The sequence below is a fragment of the Sebastes fasciatus genome, chromosome 8 (assembly GCF_043250625.1).
Source record: "Sebastes fasciatus isolate fSebFas1 chromosome 8, fSebFas1.pri, whole genome shotgun sequence".
Lineage (NCBI taxonomy): Eukaryota > Metazoa > Chordata > Actinopteri > Perciformes > Sebastidae > Sebastes > Sebastes fasciatus.
The window spans coordinates 26,878,405-26,899,684 of NC_133802.1; the positions used below are offsets into that span (position 1 = coordinate 26,878,405).

General features: G+C 39.7%; 2 protein-coding genes and 2 long non-coding RNA genes across 8 annotated transcripts in view; 1 reads left to right on the forward strand and 3 right to left on the reverse strand.

Annotated features, from left to right (window-relative positions):
* Positions 1–214: 214 nt before the first annotated feature.
* Positions 215–8,216, reverse strand: LOC141773049 (uncharacterized). 4 transcript variants are annotated; one of them, XR_012594993.1, is made up of 4 exons: positions 8,076–8,212; positions 5,759–6,311; positions 2,958–3,092; positions 215–2,444 (listed from the first exon to the last, which is right to left on the reverse strand). XR_012594993.1 is itself a non-coding variant. In XM_074644700.1 (3 exons), exons 2-3 carry the CDS (start codon positions 6,198–6,200, stop codon positions 2,155–2,157), a joined length of 732 nt encoding a protein of 243 aa, XP_074500801.1. In that variant the 5' UTR covers positions 6,201–6,296; positions 8,076–8,216; the 3' UTR covers positions 215–2,154. The 4 variants fall into 4 exon arrangements, 2 of the variants coding, with proteins under 2 accessions (XP_074500801.1, XP_074500800.1); XR_012594992.1 differs by having other exon boundaries at positions 2,305–2,444; positions 2,962–3,092; XM_074644700.1 differs by lacking the exon at positions 2,958–3,092 and having other exon boundaries at positions 5,759–6,296; positions 8,076–8,216.
* Positions 8,108–19,403, forward strand: dalrd3 (DALR anticodon binding domain containing 3). Its single transcript, XM_074644698.1, has 13 exons — positions 8,108–8,332; positions 9,766–10,073; positions 10,718–11,043; positions 11,961–12,019; positions 12,145–12,246; positions 12,340–12,404; positions 12,757–12,815; positions 13,594–13,676; positions 13,864–13,990; positions 15,063–15,121; positions 15,302–15,421; positions 15,513–15,581; positions 15,756–19,403. The coding sequence occupies exons 1-13, from the start codon at positions 8,108–8,110 to the stop codon at positions 15,873–15,875; spliced, it is 1,722 nt and encodes a 573-aa protein (XP_074500799.1). The 3' UTR covers positions 15,876–19,403.
* LOC141773052 (uncharacterized) lies at positions 9,921–12,792 on the reverse strand. The gene is made up of 3 exons (XR_012594994.1): positions 12,316–12,792; positions 10,709–11,035; positions 9,921–10,056 (listed from the first exon to the last, which is right to left on the reverse strand). It is a non-coding gene; the product is annotated as an uncharacterized LOC141773052 (long non-coding RNA).
* The window catches only part of LOC141773053 (uncharacterized), a 30,069-nt gene continuing 22,292 nt past the window's right edge, over positions 13,504–21,280 (reverse strand). The window contains exons 3-4 of one of the 2 annotated variants that reach the window (XR_012594996.1): positions 13,791–13,967; positions 13,504–13,674 (exon numbers count right to left, since the gene is read on the reverse strand). This is a non-coding gene — a long non-coding RNA (uncharacterized LOC141773053). Of the gene's footprint in view, positions 13,675–13,790; positions 13,968–15,009; positions 15,110–15,328; positions 15,376–21,280 lie in introns of those variants that run through there. The other variant, XR_012594995.1, reaches the window with a different exon arrangement.

A 21,280-nucleotide genomic window follows, 5' to 3' on the forward strand; every position in this document is an offset into this window, starting at 1 on the left:
ACCTGAAGCTTATGTTGGTGGGTGGGATTGTAACGGAACCCATAATGCAGCTGTGATTCTGAGCTCCAGCTGGTTATGAGGTCCGTTTCCATCCCACAGCGCACAGGACATCCTGAGCAGACGGGACAAGATGATACTTGAACATCGCAAACCGTTTATCGTTTCAGATTACTCTGCATTCCTTCAAGTCAGCCTCTGATTCAAAATGGATTCATTTCAGTTTGAAAACTTTATTGTTGTAACACTGGTAACAGTAAAGAACAGTATAAAAGTATCTACAGTAAAAATACACATCCCAGCTGACTGAGCCACAAGTATAAAACCTATTTTAGTTTATACTCTCTGATTCAGAGGGTCCATTCAAAGGTGGAATAAGTTTCGTTTCTCTCAAATGAAAAAATAAGGAAAGTGAAACTAACACCAGTAAGGCGTTAGTGTGTTTAGTGTGTTGCCATCTCGAACAGGATGTTGGAGTTGGAGTTGGATGTAGAAGTGAAATGACGATGATTGATTTAGTTTCGTCTGATGCAGAAGGTGTTTTTCCTCAATGACACGTTTTCTCCCGGATTGCTGATAACCGTGAACGCAACCGGGAATTTCGTGTCAGCCAAGAATGACACCGAGAACCGCGACCCCGAGGGCGTACGGCACATCATTTTAGAGTCTCAAGTCTGTAAAAACGTACATCGTTTGTGTTCTCTGTATAGTGTTCTCATAAATCTCAGATTTTTAAACCGTTACTGTGTATATCTTTTTTTCAATATCCATCACCGTACATTATTTATGAGCTGTGCTACAAATACACTTCCATTCATGAGTCTCTTCTACTACAGTGTTTCAGTGGTTAGCTTGCTCTGGTTCCTCTCCCTCTGGGAGCTCTGCTGGGTGACACGACTGAAACAGGATATATTATATCAATGTTTGACACGGCAACGCTTTCTCTAAATGCCAAATTTCATCAAAGTTACCAGTAACTGCTATCATTTACTGCACTGCGTCACACAGGATTTTGTGAGTGGACATGGGGCATGCTCCCCTGGAAGAAAATGTTGTACATTTTAAAGTTAAATGCATCAATCTGGTGCAATTTTAGAGTAGAATTAAGAGGATCTATGAAGATCTTTGTGCTCTTGTAAACAATTTTGTGCTCTAGCAGTGGTGGAATGTAACTAAGTCAATTTACTCAAGTACGGTACAATTTTGAGGTACTTTTACTTGGTTGAGTTTTTCCATTTTATGTAACTATTACTATTATTACTAAAAATATTTTCGGTTCATTATGAAACTGTGGGGGGACAAAATAGACTATGGCGGGCCTCTACAGTCTAGGTAATTAGTGGGAAACACTGTACCGCAGTCACACATTATAACAGCATCATGATCCCAAATGAAAGAAAATGCTTAGTAAAGAGTTTCCTACAACAAAAGGCTGCAGCTGCCGGTGTTCAGTCCGACACCACATTACGTTTTGTGTGACTCATTTGTCTTCTCTCATGTAAACGGAAGGCTAAGTTCACACTGTAGGTGTTAATCCTCCAAACTCAGATTTTCAGATGACACAGATCTGATGTTCTGATTCACACATTCAGAGATTTTTAAAAACACGTTTTCAGTCAGTAGAGTCAGATAAATGTACATGTAACAATAATACATCTTTAAATGATTGGAAATGTTTTGATAGGCTCTACACGATTACGCATATATAGTATAAATTTAACAATTCATAGTCCAGCTAGCCAATTTAAATGGACTTAATCATTTTAAAAGTATAAGTAAAGTGCTACAGTCCATTATTATTATTATGATGCAGCTTCATTGCTCCTGTCAAATTAGTGTTTTCGTTATTCTCCGTTTTCAGCACCACTGTGAGTTTACAATGGTATTGTTAAAGGGTTAACTAAAAAGATAAAAACAAAGTTATATGAGCAGCGAATCAGAACAGAGCATGAAGGCCTGCAGTGGGAACATGTCCTGTTTTTAACCTGGATTAGGTTAAAAGGCAAGATTATCTCACTTTTCCGTACATTGTTGAAAAATACAGTGAAAATAAAGGAATTAGGCACAAGTCAGCTGGTGGAAGAGAGAAACAAGAGGTGTTCCCTACACCTGAATAACCCTGTCGCACGCCGTCGTCACTCACGCAGGAAGTGTCAGTCAGTGACCCGAAGGTTCTGAAGGTGAAGGAAACCTAGACATTATCCTGTCCACGAGTTCGACGTGTCTCTCGTGGTTTTCTCGGCTGATCCTTTCGTGCATGTTCGCCAGCTGACTCATTAGATTGTTCTGCATTTCCTTCTCGTGGTCCATCAACCTCTGTAGCCGGATGTCCTCCTGCGCCTGCATGGCAGCGTCCATCTCTCGGAGCTGGTTGACCGTCGCCGACACTAACGTAGAGACTTGCTCCATCACCGTCGTTTTCCTTTTCTTCGCTGGAGTCGTGTACGCTAGAAAACAAAAGAGACAGTCAGTGACACATTTATTTTATTGTTTGTTCCGTCTCTGTGCTTCAACACACTGGACTTGAAATAAAACAATGACTATGAGGTTAAAGTGCTGACTTTCAGCTGTAAGGGTGTCCACATCCATTAAACATTACAGTTATATCTTGCTTTCAAATCCAGTGTGCTGGAGTAGAGCCAACACCAGCATTAACAAGGCCTTCACACTCCGAACAGAACATGGTTTATGCACAATAATGTGATGCATATTTAAATACATTTTCAGGTTTGTGAGGGCTGACATGCTTCTGTCCATCGGCTTCCCCACTGAGAGAGCTGTGATTAAAACTGGGTAAAAACAGACACTTCACCTTAAGAGGACAAATGGTTTTATTAAGTTGGGGGTTGTTTTAAGATGAAACAGGACCAAATGATTACTAGCTCACATATTTAAAAAGGACAGTTTGTGTGTTTTGAAGTGGGGTTGTATGAGGTACTTTTCCATAGTCAGTGTATTACCTACAGTAGATGACAGTCGGCACGCCTCCAGTTTGGAGAAACAGACAGGAGTTACTGCACGGATGCAAAGTAATGTACTGCTGTGGACGAGGCCGGCAGCAAAACGTATTTTAGCCACCTAAAAGAAAGACCCACCTAAAAAAAGAAAAGAAAAATCAATATCCGTTTCAGTGTACGCTACATTAAGAATGTTTTCGTAGTTTTACCTTTGCCGTTAGGCGGCTATACAGTCTATGTTTCCGACGGGTAGCTGAAGCCGTTTATCTATTCTCTCGCTGAAGCAGCCAGACTCCATTGAAAAAAGCAGTCATTTTTATACTGTCCACAGCAGTACATTGCTTTGCTTCCATGCAGTAACTCCAGTCTGTTTATCCAAACTGGGGGCGTGGCGACCGTCATCTACTGTAGGTAATACACTGACTATGGATAAGTACCTCACACAACCCCACTTCAAAACACCTGAACTATCCCTTTAAGACTAACTGTGTACACAAAGTAAGGAAGCATTCGCAGCTTTGCCTCATCAAAGACAGGAGAAATGTCGCTGTTCATCATCATGACTTATGAGAATTTGGGCAAAACAAAGAGATAAATAACAGAATATAACACAAGAATTTTTGAAGGGTAGAAGGACTAACTTTACATGACTTTAAGGAGGCATGGCAATAAATGCTTCCTTATTCTGTGGCGTTTGTGGCAGCAGTGCAGTTTCAGAGGGTTTTAAACCTTAAATAAGTGGGCTATTTGTCTGACTCCATGTGAGAAGACTTAAAGCCCATTTCCCACTGAACAACAAAACACATCTGGCTTTTGTCTTTAGTGGGGAAGGTTACAATCTGCATTCATTCCCGGGAGAAATGATTCTGCAGTAGTCACGGATATCTATCGGCTCCAGCTGCAATCGGCAGTGATGGAAACATGACACCCAGGTGGACACGCCACTTTCCGCCCCCTTTCCGGTGCTTTCTTTGAGTTGGTTTTGGGTTTTGTGTACTTTGGTGTGTCCTGATGTGTCTGTTTTTGCCTTATTTTAGTCATAGCAGTGTGCAGTTTCCCCAGACAGAAAGACCGTAGGACTCCACACATGCATATTTTTTGTTTTGCTTTTATGTAAGTATGTAATAATAAAGTATAAATCCCCAAATAGCCCGTGAAATAAGGAATCCCACATTATTAATATTCAACATTAATTATTATTAGTTATTCTCAGCTGGATATCGCAGTTTGTTGTGTGTAGAGGTGCGTGTGTGCGGCAGCAGCACTGAAACAGGGCAGATAGAGACAGACAGACAGAAGAACATGTCATCCTTCTGCGGCGCGAAGATTCGAATACCTTTGAATATTTCTCACCGAAGCTTTGAAGCCCAAAAAGTGGTATTCGGGACAGCCCTAGCTGACACAGTTCATACAAGTGCATGAAGACACTTTGGAAAGGTGTCCCTAGAACTTTTGATCTGGTTATAAGTTAGTAAAACACCGGGGTCAATAATCTCACTATCTGACAAATCTCATGGAATAATTTCTTTGTTTTATATGCAAAGAGATAAAAAAAAAAACATTAAGCTAAATGCCAAATATGTCTATCTAGCAATAGATCGATATGGGTCGTGTCTCTTAGGGAGCCCACAAACCGCAAAGTCTGATCTGAGATCTGCAAAAAAGTATCGTAAGACTCGCTGCCCGACGCCCTATCCTAACCTCAACTATTCGAGGTCAATGCCGAACTTTAACAATTCAAGATCAATGCCTTACCATAACAGTCTCGCGAGAGTTTCCCCAGTTTGCAGGCTCCATTCTAACCACTGTAAAGAAAAAGGTAACGCCTGCACTCGCCTGCCATATGAAAACTGACTGCACTACCTGCAACCACCTCTCCTAACCACTGGTGCCCTTTCAATTTTAAACTTACTTTACACTACATCCCATATACCATTTTATAGACTGCACATATTACATCTATTTATTGTACACTACAGACGGTACACTATGTCCATTCACTATGTCCATTCACTATGAATATTCACTATGTCCATTCACTATGAATATTCACTATGTCCATTCACTATGAATATTCACTATGAATATTCACTATGTCCATTCACTATGAATATTCACTATGTCCATTCACTATGTCCATTCACTATGAATATTCACTATGTCCATTCACTATGAATATTCACTATGTCCATTCACTATGAATATTCACTATGAATATTCACTATGTCCATTCACTATGAATATTCACTATGTCCATTCACTATGTCCATTCACTATGAATATTCACTATGTCCATTCACTATGAATATTCACTATGTCCATTCACTATGAATATTCACTATGAATATTCACTATGTCCATTCACTATGAATATTCACTATGTCCATTCACTATGTCCATTCACTATGAATATTCACTATGTCCATTCACTATGAATATTCACTATGTCCATTCACTATGAATATTCACTATGTCCATTCACTATGTCCATTCACTATGAATATTCTGTATTTCTATTTATTGATCCATCTATTGTTTTATAATCTTTTTGTACACCTGTACCTCTGTATCTGCACTTTGCTGCTTTGACACCTGACTTTCCGCCCGGGGATTAATAAAGGTTCATCTTATCATAAAACTAGCTATAGTTCTTTGAATGTCTAGTTACATATAATTTGTGTGAGGCTAACTGAAATGGGTTTAATAAGGTATCTAACCACGACCCTTTGTGTTGTCTGGGACCTCAGGACCCTGCAGGTCATCCAGGTAACTTATCTCAACAGAGTAACCATAGAAACACTTACTGGTGGTGATGGGCTGCAGCTGTTCTGATGGGCTGTACTGGTTCTCCTCGTCCTCCCCCTCCATCGGACCCAGATGTTTGTTGAGTTCCCGGTCGTCCACTTCGTCCCACAGCCCGACCACCACCTCATGATGCTCCTCGCTGCTGATGAGAGGCGGAGGAGGAGGCGGTGGAGGCGGAGGAGACAGCGGCGGCTGATGCAGCAGCAGTGGAGGAGGAGAGGGACTCCGGTGCCGTTTCACCGGGTTCACCGAGTTCCCGGGTAGGTAGGGATCCCCGAAGATCCGGTGGCACTGCTCGTAGAACTGCCAGTCGACGCGGTCGCTGCCGCAGCGGGTCTTCTGCTGCTGGTACTTGATGTACTGCTTCCTCAGAGCCTTCAGCTTGCTGATCACCTGCATGTGAGACCGGTACACTCCTCTCTCCGCCAGCTGTTTGGTCATCCGGCTGTAAACCACCGAGTCCTTCACGGTGCCGGTGATCTGGTTCCGGATCGACTCAGAGCCGCGGATCGTCAACAGCTCTTTGATTTCGTTCTCCTGCCAGTTGTGCATCTTCTCGGTTAGTATAATGTGTGAGAGGAGGTGTTGAACTTATTATAAACACCTCCCTTGTTTATTTGCGCCCTAAACGTCACATTTCCGCGCCGGAAGAAGATTTCTCTTTTTTTTTCAGTCTTTATTGAAAAAAAACAACGTTGAAATATATCAACAGAGAAACAAGAATATTCATTTAAATAAAGATAATAATAAGTTATAATATATATACAAAATAAATAACATTTTTTTGTGTTTATAAGTTTGAGAGCCTTCATATATTCTTTAAATTAAAATCCAGTGAAATTGTGGATACATAAATAGTTAATGACACTATATTTCTGTTACCCCATAAATATATAATTACAAATAAAATCAAGGAGTTTCTATTTAAGATTGTACACAGGTAATTGTGAAGGGGAGACTATTGAACATGTGTTTGTAGATTGTTTTCATGTCATTTCTTTTTGGTTTCATTTGCAGAGGAATCTGTAATTTCAAAAAGGATATCATACTAACACAGATTGAGATATTACTCACTGTCAGCAATCACAGTTTTTCGGCAGATGAGATTTACATAATTAATTTGATTATTATCCTAGCTAAATATTATATACATAAAATGAAATGCCTTAAAAGACTACCCTCCTTTTTTATTTTTAAAGATACTGATTTTAAAACATATTTGACTATGATTGAAAACTTAAAAAATCTAAATTGACCAGATTGTCCAATTGTTTAGCAGACCCCGAATGTTTTTGGTTTATTTAGTTTTTTTTTTTATTTAGTCTTTTTTTATTCATCTTTTCCTTTCCTTGCAGTTTATTTGTTGTATATTTTATATTTTTTTTATACTGAAAGGTATTTTTGCAGAACTATAATGAAGCATATGAACATGTGGATATATTGTATTGAACTTTTGAAATAAAATATTATAAAAAAAAAAAAGATTGAACAGACTTGGTCCAACACGAAATTCACCTCGGAAGAAACACTTGTATATTTTATATATATATTTGTTTAAACTGTAAGGTATTTTTGCAGAACTGTAATGAAGCATATGGACATGTGAATATATTGTATTGAACTTTTGAAATAAAATATAATAAAAAAAATGTATTCCAATTGTTTAGCAGACCCCGAATGTGTTTTGTTTATTTTTCATCTTTTCCTTACAGTTTATTTGTTGTATATTTTATAATTAATTTTTATACTGTAAGGTATTTTTTGCAGAACTGTAATGAAGCATCTGTACATGCGAATAATATTGTATTTAACTTTTTAAATAAAATATTATAAAAAAAAGATTGCACAGACTGCCACAAACTAGATGACTAACTGATTATACTTACATTTATTTTGTAATTAAATTATGTACATGTTACACTCCAACCTTGTCCATTAGACACCTGCTTGCACTGGAAATAATCTCTAAACATATTACAGACACGTGACACCACATGTCCACAAACCTAGATGGCGCTATTAGGCAAATTCCACTGGTCCAACACGAAATTCACCTCGGAAAGAAACACGGATTGCCCTTCACTAGTTCCGGCCACGAAAAAAAAACAGCCAATGCAGTCCTCCTCTAGCTACAGCCAATATCTGACATCGATCTGTGATTTAACAGCACGGCTGTTGAACTGGCATTCAATCCGGCCGTGTTGAAGCTCAGCAGAGCTGCATCACATCCGCACCGACTAGTGAGACCAGGTTTTAACAGCAGATATGAGCAGAGTGGTGCGGGTGTAGTTAGCTACTGGTAGCAGCAAAGCTCACCTGTCTGTGTTGTGGTTGGTTGGTTGGTGGTGATGGAGAACATCGAGGAGTCCTCTCCGCTCCGGATCACTCCTACCGTCCAGGCGCTGAGCTCCGCACTGCGGGGTTCCAGCCGGGAGAACGGCTCCGGCGGCGGCGACAGGATCTTCCCTGACCCGGAGAAGCTCTGGTTCAAAGAGAGCAGCGCTAAAAACCTCCGGAACAGAGACTTCTTATCGCCGACCACGATGCTCAACACGCTGTACGCGGACGGACAGGTTGGTTTCACTCATACTTAGTATCTTTAACGGGCTTATTGCTGATGTTTGTGTTGTTTTAAAGCTTTCTGTTAACGCACCGAAAGAGACCGTTCTTTAAAAAGAGGAATCATCGCTGAGCAACGGCCGCGCGGACACACTGCTTGTTATCAAACTTCTTTCACATTGTATTCTTCCACGCGGCAGTATAGTTCCTTGACAGTTGCCTTAAAGGTGGCTGTGGTGCGAGGGGGCGCAGTGATATTTAAATGGACGTTAGGTGTTCCAACGGTTTCGAACGTGACTCGGCCAATAGGAGCAGGGGACCGGAACTACCTGCTTTATAAGGCTCAGCTGAACCCAATCCGCTGCCTGATTGATTAATGAGCAGCAGGTGAAAGCTGCTGGTTTCAATCCTACAAATCATGAATATGTTTGAGTGATACTGAGAACAGATAAATCCTCCTGAATTGATCAGTGGCCGCTGACTTTGCCCCCATCATGATCGACCAGACATTAACAGCCTGCGGCAGTCATTATTAACCCATGAGTTGCAGATGCAATGTGGGTCACTGCAAACACGCAGCTAGAGCTGTGCTGCAACTGGAACACAGTTTCAGGCCTCTTCCATAGCTTGTTCATGTTAATCTATCATAAAAATAATAAATAATATAATGTTAGCAAATGCATCTTTTGAAGCCACACCTCAGGCACGTTGTACCTGTGGGCGTGTTCATGCATGCTTGTTTAAGAGGATGCTAATATTGTTGCATGTATACTCCATCATAAGCATGTATGATGATTTTACAGATGCACTGATGAGTTGTTTTTTTTAATGCAGATACCAACATCTGATATTGTTCCACTGACAGAGATATGCATTTTTGTGAGATTATAAGCACAAATGCATGTGCAAAAGTTTTTCAGACAGGCATGTCTTAAGAGCCACTAAGTAAATTATTAGTATTAAAGGGACTGTTTGTAAGAATCAGAAATTGTTTGTAACAGCGACACCTGTGTCTGAACAGCGTAGCCACACACGAGTGCGCATGGGACACTGACCCGGATTGATTTATACGTTTAGGAACTAACAAACAGTCCCTTTAAAAAATACAAAAATTAGCAATAAACAAAAGTTAGCAATATAAAATGAGAGGGTTTCTTTTACTGTACATATATGTGTAATGCTATGAGGTAGACATAGCGCAAGTAGTGCAAAAATGTGACAATGTTTGTTTTATTTAATGTTAGTCTTTAGTCTGTAAGGGAGGACGCGTGACGCTTCACCTCCCGACCCCACTGTCTTGACACACACAGAGGGGACTGGTTGTACAAAAACACAAAATACTCAGAGAGTTATACGAGTTGTTGCAACAGGCTGCCAGTCGAGAGGCAGCATGTGGCAGAAAAAAATTTATATATGAGTCTCTAATGTCTCCCCTTTATCCACCCAGGTTCCTCCAGCAGTGATGTCCAGGGTCCTGTCCCTCCGTGGCGGTGGGGTTCTCCCTGTGGCCGGTGGGGAGGTAATGGGTGAGGGCTTGAGGGTGAGGGTGGACCGGCCCGCAGCCTTCAGGGCTGTCCTGGCAGACGGAGCCACGGAGTACCTGAAGCCCTCAAGTCAGAAGCAAGGCTGTGTGGTGCTCAACTGTCCTGCGCTGCATCCTAAACCCAACACACCCACTCCTGATACACTGACTCTGGGCCAGCTGAGGACTGTTCTGCTGGCTGACCACATGGGGGCGCTGTTGAGAAGACAGGGGTGAGTCTGTGGGTTAAATGTTGTCCACACTTCCTTTAAGTTACTCTCATCCTAAACAAATTCCTCTGTGCTTTATCTTTTACCTCTTTATAACAATAAATGTAGTTCTAAAACTAAGTTGCCTAAAATTGTATCAAGGAACATTTTGAAACATTAGCTGGTTTCTGCTGGTAAAATGTGCAGATTTGCTGCTTTCGCTGTTTTGTTATTGTAAATTAAATATCTTAGGGTTTTGTTCTTTGTTGCTTGGACAAAAAAAAGCAATTTGTAGATGTCACCTTCGGCTTGGTTTAACTTTAATGGGCATTTTTCAATATTTTCTGACAAATTAAAGTCTAAATGATTAATAAGTTAATTGAAAAAGTAATTGGGGGATCAATTACTTATGAAAATAATTGTTAATTGCAGTCAAGATTTAAGACTTTTATTAGCTATTTGCTCAGGTAGTGTACAAGGGCATTGGAATTGTGCTGTTCTCAGTCAAGTAGAAAAAATAAGATAAATACAATAAATATGCACATTATAATAAATAAAGAGATACACAAAAATTATCAAAATTGTAAAGTGAGTGTGTACATGTAGGGGGGCTGATGTGTGTGGAAAACTGCTGCTGTGATCAGTACCAATCTCCTTACCTGTCTCAGATTTGCAGTGTCCTATTGCCCCACGCTTCCCGAAGACAGCGACATCATCACCTTCCTCCGAGCTCTGGGCATCGATTGGCCGACAACCCCAGCCAACTGGACCAACGAGGAGCGGGAGGAGAAGATTCAGGAGGCGCTGGAGAACTCCCCCTACAGAGAGAGGGAAACAGAGAGAGGCAGGAGGACCAGCGGAGGAGGAGGAGGCGGAGGAGGAGGGAGGAAGGTGGAGGAGGGGGAGAACGAGGGAGAGCTCAGGGTCAACCTGAAACGAGTGTTCCAGGAGGAGGGGCTGCTGGGATACGACCCCAGCCTCGGTACCTGCATAGGTGAGGGCACAAGGAGATTTGGGTTTCATGAGCCCATGTTTTGAGATATCTGTGTTTGAGATTGCTAAACAATCGAGTCTGTAGTGTTCAAAGTGTTGAAAAATGGCATTTTAGAAAGTCAACAGCAACATGTTTTTACAGAAGCAATTTACTGGTTAGTTAAATAAATACCAAACAAACAGGATGTGTTTTTACAGGGAGTTTCATGCTAGAACTATTTCTTGGCCAGGCCAGTGCCGTGAGGTTGCCAGGCAACCAGCAGAGACTCGAGGGAGTAATTGGCCAAGAAATAGTTACAGCACGTAACTCCCTGTAAAACCACAAATTGTCTTTTTTTTCATTTCCTTTCGAGTGCAGATTAAACAAACGAGACACAACATATTAATTAATGAGCTTTTAGAGGTGATGCCTTTGGGCAGAGCCAGGCTAGCTGTTTCCCCCTGCTTCCAGTCTTTATGCTAAGCTAAACTAACTGTCTCCAGCTCCATAATTAAAAGTGCAGACCGGAGGAGTTTCCTTGTAAACAAACAAACAAACTTGTTGAGTGCATTTCTTTTCTCATAAGATACCGCCACCTGTGGAACAGTGTGAAACTATTGGCTGGATAGTTTATCACATCATCTGTGTGGGTCCTCGTGCCATGTGTGTGACCCATTTAAAACTAACTGCTCCATAGCAGTACTAGAGGTCAAAACTCCACAGGGAACCTTTAACAGACAGATATGAAAGTTGTTATATCAACTAACTTTCTGCAAAAACAGCCAATAAGTTTATTTCCCAAAATGCTGAACTATACCTTTAATGCATTTGGCAGTGTTGCATGTGTAACCACACCTTTAGGAGAAAAGATTAGTAGGATAACAGATAGTAGGTACTGTATATTTACTGGTAAGACATTGTTGCTGTATCTGTTTCAGTGCACAGAGACAGTGTTTCCCACCTGGCGCAACTGGACCGAGCCACTGCTGACTGCACAGTAAGACACGCACGCACACATACACACACAGAACTATGCAGTTTTCAAACACACATTGATGATTTTTCTCAGACTTACAGAAAATCAAAGCATTGATTCGTATGTCCTTGCTGCCCTTTTCATAGGTAGCCATGGAAACAGCGTTACATGTGACTTCCTGTCAGGATGAGTTCCGCCAGCAGCAGATAGCAGTGCTGTGGAGAGCCAGTGGAGCGACACACACACAGGTAACCACACACACATACACACACACGCACACACACAATGACAATCATGCATTGTGTTCCTATTTTTACCTGCTCTGCTCTCTGCGTCTTCAGAGACATCTGGTGTGTGGGCCTGTGAAGACTCCTGGTTCTCACCTCACTGCAGCACAATATCTGCAGTAAGACACATCACTTTCTTTGTCTACCGTTGTGCCTCTTCTCTTGTCTTTTCTCAATGTTTCCGTCTTTGTCTTGAGGTTCTCTATCCTCCCTCTGTCTCCACTTGTCTGTTTCCCCTTCCCTTCTCTGCCTCCACTTGCCCGGCCCAGCTCTCCACCAGACAGATGTTTATCATCACAAAAGACATCTTGTCTGCACTGTTTAATTGCAGTTCTAATTAAACTAAATTAAGAGAACACTAGTGGGCGTTGATGGTGCTTTTCTTCACCTCTGCGTTATCGCTGTGTATTTTTAGCAGAGCTGTCTGTCAAAACAAGGCTCCTATTGTTTCTCTCTTCCTCCTCTCCTCAGGCTGAGAAGAGGTCAGATGAAGGAGGCCTCAGAGATGAAGTATGGAGATCAAGTAGAAGGTGAGTGTATTTATGTGGAACCTGTGGTGACCTCTAGGATAATCACAGCCTCATGAAACTTTACAGCCACAAACTAGAGACCTAGAGCATTCAGAGGATGGATGGCTTTCCTAGCTAGATTGACAAAAAGGGGGTTTCTGAGCAGTTTCCAGAACAGAAGTGCTCGCCATCTAAAATAAAAAAAATGCATTCTTGCAGAAATCTCCAAATGTCCAAAGTTTTAAATACCAAATCACAGCGTGGCTTTTTCTGTGATGGTCCTCAAAGTCTTGGTGTCTTAATGTGGTATTTTGGAGGGATTTTTGATCATTTTTATCAATTCTCAAGTGGTAAATATGGTTAAATTTAGCACCAAATCTGTGTAACAAATGGTACCAACCCAAAAATTGCTGCCACAACTTGTGAGACATAATAGAGCATGGGAATGGCCATCATTTACCTCCATTATATTCTTCTAAACCCTTATACACTTTTGTAATCTATTTTAAATAATTCATTAATCATTTAAGTCATGTTTATTATTGATTTATGACTAGAACAACTTGACACACAGTGCTGAGCTGCATCTCAAATTAATCTTCAGGTTCCCAGCTTTCAGATGATGTACACCACTTCTATGTGACATCTACTGTTGACCTGCTATCTCCCCCTTAAGACCCCTGTACCCCCATAAAAAAGACAAAAACAGGTCTATTGTGGGTCTCGGAGGGTTAATGCAGATGCAGAACTAGACGTTTTTTGTCCAATAAAATACCGCCTCCTCCTCGTCCTCTTGTAGGTCAGACGTGGGATGACATCATCAGGGTCATGACCTCTGCCACTGTCAGATTTGAGCTGCTGTCAACGGTCCACACCAGTCCTGTGAGTCATCATAACAGCTGTGTGTTTGCACCTGAATGTGTCATGCAGGTTGTGACGTGCTGTGTTAACGGCCATATTGATCAATTGAAAACAACTGTGTTTGACTTGACATACCTGTCCCAGAAATTGATGACAGTTTGCTCTTTGAGGTCAGTTGAGTCAGTATGATTGACGGCTGTCTGTTTAGGTGACACTGGACGTCCAGAGGGAGGGAGGCGTGTCCACCAAGGGGCCGAGAGGAGGAGTGTTTGTGATGTATAACTGTGCCAGACTGCATACTCTGTTCGACAGCTACGAGAGAGGAGTGGAGAAGGGTGAGAGTTTCATGTTTCATTTCTCCGATCAACAACATAATAAAAAAAACAATAACTCAGACAGCTGTGTCCTGGCAGTATTCCCTAAACCTCAGACTGGAAGACAAAACTTAATTAAAGAAAATCCATATTTCAATGAAAGGAAGCAGCGACAGCAAATGCGGGGGACATGAAAGTTCAGCACGAGTGTGACGATATACTCTGATAAGTTACAGCCTGATTTAATTGCTCTCTTGTAAAAGTGTCCTGTTAAGCACATTTTAAAAAAATCCATACGGATAACTGAATGTGATCAATTTGTGCTATATAACCACTGTAAACAAATAAGAACACGATGGATTTCCTGCCAGTTTGGTCCTGTTGGTAAACAGTGTAGAATGCAGGACTTTTCTGCAGTGGTCTCAGTGGTTTATGTAAATTACACTAATGTCATAATTACCTGTATATGTTAAAATTAGGACTGCAACTAACGATTATTTTCATTTTCGATTAATCTGTTGGTTATTTTCTCGATTAATTGCATATTTAAGAAGCTGGAATTTAGACTTTAAAAAAAATATTCAAACTGATTAATCGATAATCAAAATAGTTGGCAATTAATTTAATAGTTGTCTAATTGATTAATTGTTGAAGCTTACGATAATTACTACTAAGTACTGTACTTAAGTACAATTTTGAGGTACTTGTACTTTACTTGAGTATTTCTATTTTCAGCTACGTCATATTTCTACCCCATTACATTTCAGAGGCAAATATTACTTTTTTTGCTAACTTTAGTTACCAGCTACTTTGCAGATTCAGATTAATAATACAAAATACAGTCAACAAATACATTTCTATGTAATATTAGAGATTAAGATAAAACTTTATTGATCACAAGAAATTCACAAGCTACCCAGCAGATAAAGTATATAAAAGATAAAGTATATAAAGTAAAGGCCAACATGGGTTCACAGGCGCGATGGAGCTAAATAAACTTTGTTAATGTTGTTTTTTTTGAGTATTTTATTTCATTTTAATAATAAAACAGATTTATAAGCATTGTATCATATTGTTCACTGTTTATCTGCAGGTCTATACCCAGAAATCCCTGAAGGCTCCCAGCTGGACTTCTCTGCTCTGAAAGAAGAGGTACCACGTTATTCTCTTCTATTCTGTTCTGTCAAGACTTTCATTTCTTTAGATTTACTTTTGTTTTTATTTTCCTTTCTTTCCATTAAAAAAGATATTAAACTGTCCACTTTTTAGAAGTCCTCACAGCAACATTTCAGTGTTAATCCTATCGTGCCGTCTCTACGTTTTGACTGACAGGGCGAGTGGCTTCTCTTGTTCAATTACCTCATTCCGTTCTCCGAGCTGCTGGACCAATCGAGACAAGCGTTGGACTGTGAAGGAGGAGGAGGAGCCAGAGTCAACATTAAGACTGAACAGGTCAGACGATTTGAGATTCACTGATTACTGATCAAAGATGTGTATGGAACCAAACTGTTATCTAACCCATGTACGTGTTTGTGTTCCTCAGATCTGTAAATTCCTCGTGTCTCTCAGTAAAGACTTCAGCTCCTACTACAACAGAGTCCATGTGCTGGGGGTGAGGATGTATTTACACTGACAGAATGTGATTACTGTCGCACAAAAACCCACCAGTCCAGTATGAGATTAGCAATATTTGTTGTCTCTAAATCTCCCTTTTTCCTTTCTTTCACTCCCCCACACACTTCTCTCACACTTCCTCTTTCTCTTGTCTTTCTGTCTTTCTTTCTAGGAGCCGTTGCCTCATCTGTTCAATCAGATGTTTTGTCGTCTGCATCTGTTGAGAGCATTGAGAGAGCTCTACCACAGCGCTCTGGACACCCTTAATCTTCCCCCCATCAGGCAACTATAGCCTCGCCATAATTCACTCACCCTGTGTGATCACTGTTGGCCCTACCTCCCCATCACACACTCACCTGTGTTTTCACCAATCGTAGCTTCATCATGTACACGTTTATTCAACTAAGACACAGTCACCTTTCCTTCATTTTGGCAATATGAGATATTGATTTTTTACCTGCCCACTGTCCGTGATTACTGTAGCTGGACATATTGTAGATGTTAAAGTATTTAAAGGACGTCATTACGTCCATAAACTCTGCATTCTGTGAGTTCAGCTCTACCTGGGCGGATTGATTTTCCTGGAAAATTTGAGCTCTTTGTATGTTAAAGAAATGTTTTGACATTCTAGGAAATGAGCGTATTTGTTTCTTACTGAAAGTTTGAGGAGAAGTTTGATACCACTGTGTGGAGACTGCAGGAAGTTAATGGTCCCTGTCGGAAAATAGTCGGTTGGGCTGCTCGATTATGGCAAAAATCCTAATCATGATTATTCTGGTCAATATTGAGATCACGATTTTTTAACACGATTACTCATTGACTTTGGAAACATCATGCATTTAGAAAGAACATTTTTAGCCTATATTTTAAAGTGAAACGCATCAATCTGGTGCACTTTTGATGCAAAATTAAGAAGCTAGATCTATGAAGGACTTTATGCTCTAGCAAACTATTTTAATCATAAACACATTGGTTGTATGGATATAAATGGCGATGACACAGCAAAAAAAAGTCACACCCACAAAGCATGGTAAACGAGATTGGGTCCATGGTTCAAGACACAGGGAGAGAGGGCACAGCGAGCACTAAGCGGCGAGGTTCAGGCGACGGGTGCGGTAAAGCTTCACCTTCACCCCGGGCCTTGGCAAGCCGACCTAGAGCTGGTCGCAGGGTAGAGTTCCCATGAGGGGATCCTCCCACACTGAGCGGCCGTTCCAGACCCGCCGAGCAGGGTGAAAGCGCACCGCTGTAAAGGAAAGGGGTGCGCTGGATTTATAACACAAGACGAAACAAGAGCATCATTGTGAAATGGAATGCGGCGGCACAATAAACGTTTTATGTTGATTATCTTGTTTTCATAATCGTTGGAAGCCAAAATCGTAAATGAAATTTGATTAATTAATCACGTCGTCATGGTGCTTTTGAGTTTCAGCTGCTCATATTTACTGTACATATATGAAAGTGGAATCAATCTTATCCTCTAACTCTCTGTAAGAAAGCGAATAAGCGTATTCCACAAAATGTCAAACTATTCCTTTTAAGTTTGTATTAATGCTCAGAATTTCAACGGCCAAATGGGCCAAATCTACAGTGTCTCTGTTAGCAAAGATGGGATGACTTTTTTCTGTTGAAGCCCTACAATTCTGCTCCAATCATGTGACCATACAGGACATTTATATGAACCAGACACCACTTTTTTGGTGCCGAAATCCTGCTAGTTGTCAAGACACCCTATCGAAACTGTAATAAGATTTGTTAAACTTTCTAAATTGCCTCATTATTAACACAGTAACCCCCCCCCCCCCACATACTGTCACTAACAGCCTCTCCTCTTTGAATCACTTGTAAGTGTCTTAGTCACTGCCTGAAGAAAAACATGTTGCTTTTAATAAGTCTAGCTCAACTGTTGGGAAAGTCCCGTTTCATGTATGTTACCCATCTTGTATTTACCAATGCCACACAAATATTTATTGTCATTTAAAAAAAAAAAAAGATTACAGAATCTATATTCTGCATACGAGTCTTAATTGCTGTGTTCCTATGATTATTCAGAGCCTTCCAATCACCGTTATCCTGCTTGACAAATCAAAAATGTTCAGTATCAAACATGTACCAGATATAACAGGTGTTCATAAGTTATTGACAAAAAAAACATACATTAGCAGCATTCATAGGGCCTCGTGCCATAACGTTAGGAAATGAACTGCATGAACTGGCATGAAAATAATATATATGAAGAGTTTTATGCCAAAAAATGTTATTTATAAATTTTGGTAATGACCTAAAATTGATCCTTGAAATGTGAAATGTGTTGCCATTTCAATTAATGTCTGTTAAAATGTGCCATAGCTTGTTTTAACTTTATGCTTTTGTAAGTTGGTGTATTTTTTTCTCATGTTGGAACAAAACCGTTGACGTACACAAGTATCAAATATCTTACTTCTCACTGCATGAAATGTTTGACCCCTTGCAAATGTTGCCTGTCCCTGAATCTATGGATTGTTTAATGGACTATTTTTTTTTTTTACATTTTGCTTTCTATAAAAAAAGGGAATGGGGTGTTTACAATACACTGATTTATTTACAGTGACTGTCTTGTTAACCACAGATGTAATTACCACAGTATTAAAGCAGGAGAGATGAAGATTTTTTTCCCTACCTTATACTGTCCAATGTCTTACTGTAGGGCTGCAACTAACTGTTATTTTCACTGTCGATTAATCTGTCGTTTATTTTCTCGATTAATCGATTAGTTGTTTGGTCTATAAAATGTCAGAAAATAGTAAAAAATGTCAACCAGTGTTTCCCAAAGCTGAAGATGACGTCCTCAAATGTCTTGTTTTGTCCACAACTCAAAGATATTCAGTTTACTATCATAGAGGAGTAAAGAAACCAGAAAATATTCACATTTAAGAAGCTGACTTTGACTTTGTTTTTTCTTAAAAAGATACTCAAACCAATTAATCGATTGTTTAATTAATTTCTGATTAATTTCATAGTGAACTACTAATCGATAAATCGTGGCAGCTCTATCTCACTGTATCTGTAAACAGATGTTCCGTATATAATAGATATACATTGGTGTGTTTCTCTTGCTGCCATGTTTTCACCCCTCAGGCCTCAACATCTCTGACCTTCTTCTCTCATTCTTTTCTCCCCCTCTCTCTGCCATCCGTCTCTCTGCTAAGAGCCCTTATAACCCTTTATCCTGTGCTGTATTATATACTCACATTCAGAGCTTAAGCTGGCCTGCAGTGTTGTAGTACTCAAGATCGGATTTGGTCTCAAGAATGGTCTCAAGACTACCTTTTTGAAGGTATCATCTCGGAATCAACCGTATTTTTACTCCGTCTAGTTTCGGTCTCAAAGAGGACTCTGGATTTTATTTCCAGACCGGTCAAGACCAGAACTGCAGGGATATCACTAAACTGCTTGTGCATGGTCTGATTTATTTGTTAACATCATTACTGTGATTGCTCACAGAAAACAATGGGAAATTCTCACACATAAAATAATCAAAAGGCATTGCAGAGGTGAATTTTACTAAGATATTTCTCATTTGATTTCCTTTTTTTATGCTAAATCTTTTATTTAATTTTTTTTCTTCTATATTTTATTATTTTAGTTTTTATTTATTTAGTTTTTTATTTTATTTTATTTATTAAAAAAAAATTCTCTTTCATTTGACCAACATGGGGAGGGTGGGGAGTCCTCTTTCTATGTTTTTATTTCCAGTCACGGACACTCAGTTATGTTCTGCATTTGACATGATGACCTTTGCCATGACTGCAAAAAAACCCCAATAAAAACAGATTTGGACAAGATATTTCTCATGTTACACTTCTACATACACACATATACAGTATAAATATGGCAACAAAAGAGGTGAATGAATCTTCATTTGTTTTCTGTGGGTGTTTTTATGGGAATGTGGATCTTTCAGATCAGTTTGAGGAGTGCCTATATGGTTTGCATGTTCCACATTTTAACGTAAGTGTGTCATGCAGTGTGGGACTCGCCCTGCCTTGGTCTTGGTCTTGGTCTTGGTCTTGGTCGTGACTTGGTCTCAACCCCTCAAAGTCTTGGTCATGACTTGGTCTCGGCTTAGGTGGTCTTGACTACAACACTGCTTGCCTGCCCTAATTTTAGTGCCACTGGTTTTGCAAGTTCAAGTACATTCCTGTCCATTTTCTTGATGGAAATCTTGATATGAAGAGTTTTCAACTAGAAACCAAACAGCTACAAGATGACTCAAATGTATTTTTAACAACTGGAGCAAAAATAATGCTTTTCAAGAAAGAAATAATTACTCATCCAATACAACCTTGTGACGGATGTCATCTGTTTTCTTTCTCTTGTTTTCAATAGTAAAAAAAAAAAAAATCTTTGTAACAACCATGCACAAGGTGGTAACATTTGCAGCTCAACTTCACCTTCCTATCCTGAAACATCTCTACATCTGCCTCTGAATGTACTGTCGAACTCTCTCCTCCGCACATCTGTCCACCTACAGTTCTCGTGTCTTTCCTGTCTGCAGAATTAAAATAACCATGACAAGACTCTCCCGCTGTGTGTTTGTCTCTGAAAGATGTACATGCTGATACTGTTATTCTATAGATAAATCCCCTCATGCTCCACTACAGCACACTTCCCTTAGGCCACATAGATCCATGGATATACAGTACACGCTGTTAACAGTGATTCATCGCTGTAGATCAGGGTTATTATAGTAAACTAGAAGGAAAATAAGCAGTGAAAAATGTTTTCAGTAAACTGAAACTAAATAAAAACTATATCCTTTAAGAGAAACTAAACTGAACCAATATTACCTGAGTAAAATCTAATAAAAATAAAATATAAAATGAATGTAAATTAATTTCAGTTTTAGTTTTTTTAGCTTTATTATATCACAACCGAATAAAGGAGACGGCATGAATTTCTGTCAACCCTTGTGACGCTGAACCACAGAAACTGAACTGACTTTACCTTCCAGTAGATGGTGCTATGTCACAATTGCTTCTCTAAAGAAGATTAAACATTAAACATTATGGCCATTCCTACATTACACAGTTCTCCAACCATGAATTTGGTATGTTAATGTAGCTGCATACTTCTGAGACATTATAGCTGTCCCTAACAAAAACAAACCAAATATATAAAAACTAAACCTTTCTGAAAAACGTAAACTAAACTAAAACTAGCAAACACACTCTAAAACTAAAACTAAACTAAAATGAAATTGAAAAGTCAAAACTAAACTAAAATAAAAAACTAATTGAAAATGTAATTTGATTGATTTGGCATGCAAATAACATACATAAATATTTTTGTTTTTGTTTTAATAAAAACTGCTTGCATTTGCTCCAGGTGTTCTTCACCACTGTTTTGGAAGAAGGAAATAAAGGGAGTAACAGGCGAACCAGCTTTAAAAGTGAGTTGTTTTCTTTTAAAGTAAGTGCTTTGCGGTGGATCTGATTTATGCCGATGTGAAGAGTGTTTCATGAGGAAAAGTAACTGATAAATATTTAAAGAAACTTTAAAGAAACTAAATGTGTATGTCCCCAAAATGTTATTTTGTCTGGGTTAAAATCCCTCAAATCAATATATACAGTACGTCTGATCCTATCACACACACACACACACAAACACACACATGTTGTGTTTCCATCACTTTAGAGGACATTACATTGACTTACA